At 41.2% G+C, this 5,811-nt stretch overlaps 1 protein-coding gene across 1 annotated transcript in view; it reads left to right on the top strand.

Moving 5' to 3' along the window:
- The first annotated feature begins 3,455 nt into the window (after window positions 1-3,455).
- Window positions 3,456-5,811, top strand: part of LOC105560180 (venom dipeptidyl peptidase 4) — a 193,630-nt gene continuing 191,274 nt past the window's right edge. Inside the window, exon 1 of the mRNA XM_012009057.1 lies at window positions 3,456-3,731. Coding sequence (XP_011864447.1) covers window positions 3,518-3,731 — 214 coding nt within the window. The 5' untranslated portion in view covers window positions 3,456-3,517. The remainder of the gene's footprint in view (window positions 3,732-5,811) is intronic.

Below are 5,811 nucleotides of genomic sequence, written 5' to 3'. Positions count from 1 at the left end.
TGAACATTGAGACAGGCTTGGCATCTGTCTTTGACGGTAGCAGTGGCAGAGCGGCACTGAATAGCTAAATTGTTTCACATGCTTGAATAATTCTTCCTTGTAAAGAATTAATGTCATTAACCGGCTTTTCGTAGAATTTTTGTTTAATAGTATCCCAAGCAAAAAAATCCAATGGTCCGTCAAATCCGTCAAAGACAGATGTCAAGCCTGTCTCAATGTTCAAGGCCGTCACTTTAAATTTATAATTAAGTAAAAATTTTCATATTTTTAATAATAAAGTATTTGAAGCACACTATTAAATTATTTATTATAACCCGATAACAATTTCATAAAATTGTATAATGAAAAATGTTTAGATGTCAATATCTCTTAAACAAAGCGTTTACGGACATGTCTCCAAACGAAAGTTTTTTCTTGTTTTGAGGTCCTAAGTTCATATTTTAAGATAGGACACTTTACCCTGAAACACCCTGTATATACATTGTGTTCACTACGTTCATTGGTTACATCACTTTGCACTCATGAAGAATAGTACAAGAGAGCATCTTTCAAAGAAAAGATAAGTAATCTTATACGAATGTATAAACTTATTCGTGTTTATAACAGCCTATGTTTTCTTCTTACGAGAAAGTCTTATGCCGCGCGTCCCTCTAGTGAGGACATTCCGAGCCACTTCACTTTTGATTACCATGTGATTAGGAAGGTGGATGATAGAAATGTAGTTAAATTTACTATTATTGTGATTGTATTTACTATATAAAAATAATTAACTGATTTATTATTCATATCATCTGGATATTTTAATAGAAAAATAATTCAAAGTTTATATTTTACAGTAAATTTTTTAAATAGTTGGCATCACTGTGTGTCTATATGGTTGCTATTACTAATATTATAATAATAATTACTATTAAAATGATATTCCTGACTATAATTATTTTACTATGCAATTGTAGTTTCAAATACTACATATTTTTCTATCGGTGTATCGCGGGCATTCAATTAATGCACCTCTGTCTTGTTGCATCGAGAAACAGACATAATTTGTAATAATATTTTTGACACTCTGCAACTCGATAAAATACTTTCTTAAAAAAAAATACAACGCAATTGCTAAAAAGTATATAATTTGCTTACAAGTAATTTCTTTATTTTCCTACGAGTTTTTCTTTACCGAATACGTGACTTTGAAGGGAGCCATAGGTAAATTTTCTTGAAGTGGTTACAATTCTTAGTAATTTTGTTTTGGCAAGAAATTCTTTTCGCAGTCTCGATTACGTTAATACCATTGGTATTAATTAGCCCGTGGTCATTTTCCTCAAGATTGCAGGCTCCATTTTCGTCATCGACGGATCGGGAATAGATGAAGTCCGTCGCAACGCCTTGGCTCGATAACGTCCGGCCACCGGCGCCGATCACATTTAATTTTGATAAAGAAGATTTATAAATATGAGATCGCACGTTGCCGCGATTGCTGCCGTTTCGCCGACGGTAGCGGCGGCGGCGGCTTTTATTTTTCCAGAAATACGAAATCCAATTCTCGATAAGACCGGCTTACGTAGAAACTGTCCCGCTTCTCTCTTTTTCATTCTCTTGCAGTCTATTCCTCATATCGCGATCGCTATATATATCTCTCGCCAGCCGCGTTCGGGAATGTCATTCCGGAGAGAAGCGACGGTGGCTTTTCCCCGAATATACGAGATTCTGACCGGCATATTTGACACGTGCCACTTAACGCGGATCGTTCGTGAGATGCGAAATTACGTCGCCTTTTTAAGTCGGGCCGGGTCTGAAAATTTCGCGAGACTCGAAACGACGACAAATTCCTCTGTCTTCAATTTCTCCGCAAGAATCGGAATAATCTTTCTTATGATTCCGGCATTAGCGTGGAGTTCGTCACGCAGATCTGTAGTCGAAGGAGACAGACATTTGGAAAAAGTGGAACAAATGACAGCGCGTTTTACGTACAAGCTGGAACTTGCTACGAGTGGATCTGATTGATATCAATATTGAGATATTTTAATCATTTCGATTACACACGACTGTCGGTGAGAACGTACACAGTCGCAGCAATATTTCGACGATATTACAAAACTTTTGCAGAATATACTTCATTCCCCAGTGATGCAGTACGCATGCAACATTTTAATTAAAATGTTGGACAAACAAATGTTGATATAAATCAAACAGTCCAACGTAGTCGGTAACTGGAGTGAAATATATTCGAACATTTTCCACGTTTGCTTATATACAATGGCGGTGAATATAATAGTTAATAAATAATATATATATGTATACAATATATGTATATAATATAATAAATTCATGCAATTGATAAATCTAAATATTCGCAATACAAATCTTAGTTTGCTAAATTACAATTGTTATTTTTAATTCGAGCGTCGACGCTAATTACGCCGGCACGTAAAATGTTGTTCAATTTACTTTACAAACGAAACGAAACGGAAAAATAATTCTTCATTAATTGCACAATAATGTACAATTTTCTGGGACAATAAAATGAAGGCAACAAGATAATCCATTATATGTATATAATAGATATTCATTACGTATGTAATTGCACGCGAATGTACAACCACAGAAAAGATTCCCGAATCCGATGTTATTGCGCTTCAATCTACCATAAAATACGGTCGATATAGCGACGATCACACGCGAAGAGAATTTTCTCTTCAAATTTAGCCTGAAAATCATGTAATCACGGAACAACGCGGCGTTTCGAAGAATTTTATGAGATTTTTTTACATTTTACTAATAGAATATGCGGTGAAACTTCTTAGGATAAATTTTAAAAGGAAATTCTCGTGCATTTATTATTGACAAAGGATTTTTTAATGAAAAATTCTTCAATCTAGACATAGTGATGTCAGTGCGTGCGTTATAAGTTGTAACAGACAGAAAAAAGATTGTATACTGTTAAATTTATGTGTTACCCCTTCAATCTAAATAGATACCTTATTTAGTTCGAGAGAAGAGAATAGGAATTATCAATTCTTAATATCGTTTTTTCTCCACATGAGAGTTTTTTCTTAAAATTTATCCTGAAAATCGTGTAATCGTGGCATTTCCAAGAATTTTACGAGACTTTTTGAAATTTTACTAGTAGAATGTACGGTAAAATTTTTCAGGATAGGATAAAGAAAATTCTCGTGCATATATTATTGACAAAGGATTTTAAATGAAAAATTCTTAAATCCAGAACAAAAGTGATGTCAGTGCGTGCGTTACAAGTTGCGACAGACAGAAAGATTTTATACTCTTAAAATTATGCGCTACTCTTTCCGTCTAAATAGATCAACCTCATTTAATTCGAGAGAGGAGAATGGCAATTATTGATCCTTAAATTGCTTAATTCTTTTACCACGTGAGATCGCGACAAGTTGAAACGCGTTCGAGAATATTTCCCGTCGCGTCGGAAATCTTCTCCAAGAGGATAACAATAAGGACACGTTACTGCCGGTGCACTGAACGCTCATAATAATATTTGCAGGACCTCATGACGAAGAGCAAGCAGCGGTATCGGTGGCGTCTGCTGGCCTGCGGCATCGTCATTATAATTGTGCTGGCCCTGGTGATCGCGGCGGCGATCCTTCTGACCGGCAGCCCGGATTCCACCGCGTCTCGAACGAACGGCGCACCCGGCATTTCCCTGGAGGAATGGCTCTCCGGTTCGTTATCCCCCAAGAGCTTCAACGGCACGTGGATCAGCGGTAAGCACCACCGGTTCGCCTCCGTTCGCCCTCGCGCGCGCGCGCGCGCGCGTAAATCCTCCTCTCGGTTCCGCGAAGGAACCGCCCGAAGAAAGAGAGGAAAACGAGATTAAAGCTCCGTCAATTTTATTTCCCGCGAATCCGACTTTCGAAATGAGCTTCTCCCTTTTGACGCCCACCGAGTCTAATTAAGCTCCGTTACTCAAACGGATTTGAGGCGCGAGTAACGCGCGTGGTGGTTTAATACGTTGGACACGGCGGGTACGTACAGAGGTAGCTTGTTTAACGGAGGTGGATTCATTTCCTATGTGAAATGAGGTTTACGTCGAAGAGGCGCAGATTAAGCGCCAAGTTGCGAGGCAAAATTGCATAAATATAGGGACGCGAGTCCCCCACTTTTTTTTTATCTACAGATAACGATACGCATTAGTTTTCACGGATTATGCATCGGGGCGCGCGAAAGGCGCCTTTTTAACGTCACACGTCGGATATCGACGGTTTTACAGCGCTGTGAATAAAACATTTCGACGTTCTCCCTCGCTGGTGTTTGATAATCGAGAAAAAGAAGCTTTGCAAAGAGTTCGATTATTTAATTGTTTCGGGCGCTCGAAATTCTTCTGAAATTTCAACACGGCTCGTTTGCACGCTCTTCAGCAATAACAATTAACGGATAACAGCCGCGCGGCGTAAAAACGTCGCTTCAAATGAGACTCGAGCGGCATAGCTCGTTTGCCGATACGTTAATGTCGCTCATTGTCCGCGTCACGCGAATCTTTCTCCAAGCACGCCGGTAGGACGCTTTTTGCGCGCGCGCGCCGGTTTCGACGTGCGTGCAATTTTCCGGTTTTGCCGGCGCGATAAAATTATCATATATCATAAATTTCGCGCGCGAGACAAAAGTCGCCTCGCGGGAGAGTCCCCTCTTTCCGCGGCAGCGGCACGTCAAATTGTATCACGTCAAATTATATCACGAACGTATGTCAGAGTTCGTCCGCGGATTCTCTCTCCTGCCCGCGCCCGGCGTATTATGTAACATCAAAAGAGGATAATAAATGATTCACGCGACGTGCGGACGCGCGAGAGCGGATACAACCGCGTCGACGAATATTTATATCGCCCCTTTTTCGCGCGCGCGCGCGCGGCCACCGAGGCGTGCAGTTCAAACTAATTTTATATTTGAGGCGGGCGCGGGCTATTCTACTTCATTCGCGGATCCATTTGTCTTTGTTACGGCGCGACCGCCGACATCGCTGTCGGCCTATAAATCCTTTCGTCAGGTTGGGAACAAAAGACGGGTTTTAATGGATTTACGCGAGCGGCCAGTATCTTCCCACTATCGCTTAATTCTTTTTGCCCGAAAACCGTCATCCTCCCCCCCTCCATCCCAACCCTCTGCCCACAGGGCTCCGCGTTAACAGCCCTCTTCGCGGACGTGCGGAGTAATTCCGACCGGCGTGAAAATCCGGCGGGGATTTTCCGGCGCCGGGGATCGAAATTAAACGCCCGAAAATTGTCGCGCACACGCGCTCCCACTTGGAACCCGCGCGTCGAAAACAGCCCGTGAATATTAGGTCGTCCATTAAGGAATAACCGTTCTTTCCCGTTTTTCTCGCTGTATTAGGTTTTCATGGGTTCCAGGGTCCGTACTTTCATTGAAACCTCTCCCACGGAGCTCCGTTGGAGGGAACAATGTGATTTAGTTGGAATGTTATGTATTTCTGCGTATATTCCACTTAGGTTAGTATTATATTTGTAGTACGACACATTTTTTACGTGCGTTAATTGTCCGCAGGATAGTAAAATTCGCGGGAACCTAGAAATTTTCTATCCAGCAGCCAATCGACGCGCTTGAAAAATTTGTCTTACGACAGATGCAATGCCAGTCTCAGGGCCTGAGCGAAAAGATTGTCGTAACCGTTTACGATTCTGCCGTGAGATTTCAGTCGGTGTCCAAAGTCAACGTACAAAGAATTGTCACAGACGTAAATGTCGCATTCGTCGCATCGCAAGGCGACATAAGGACCGTGCTCTGCCATCAGCCTAAGAGCCTGAGCAGAAAGATTGTCGTAACCATTTACGA

Source organism: Vollenhovia emeryi, unplaced genomic scaffold (assembly GCF_000949405.1).
Source record: "Vollenhovia emeryi isolate VEMERY1.0 unplaced genomic scaffold, V.emery_V1.0 DF939240.1, whole genome shotgun sequence".
Lineage (NCBI taxonomy): Eukaryota > Metazoa > Arthropoda > Insecta > Hymenoptera > Formicidae > Vollenhovia > Vollenhovia emeryi.
Note: the sequence above shows the minus strand (reverse complement) of the source record. Positions and strands in the feature narration are given on the sequence as shown.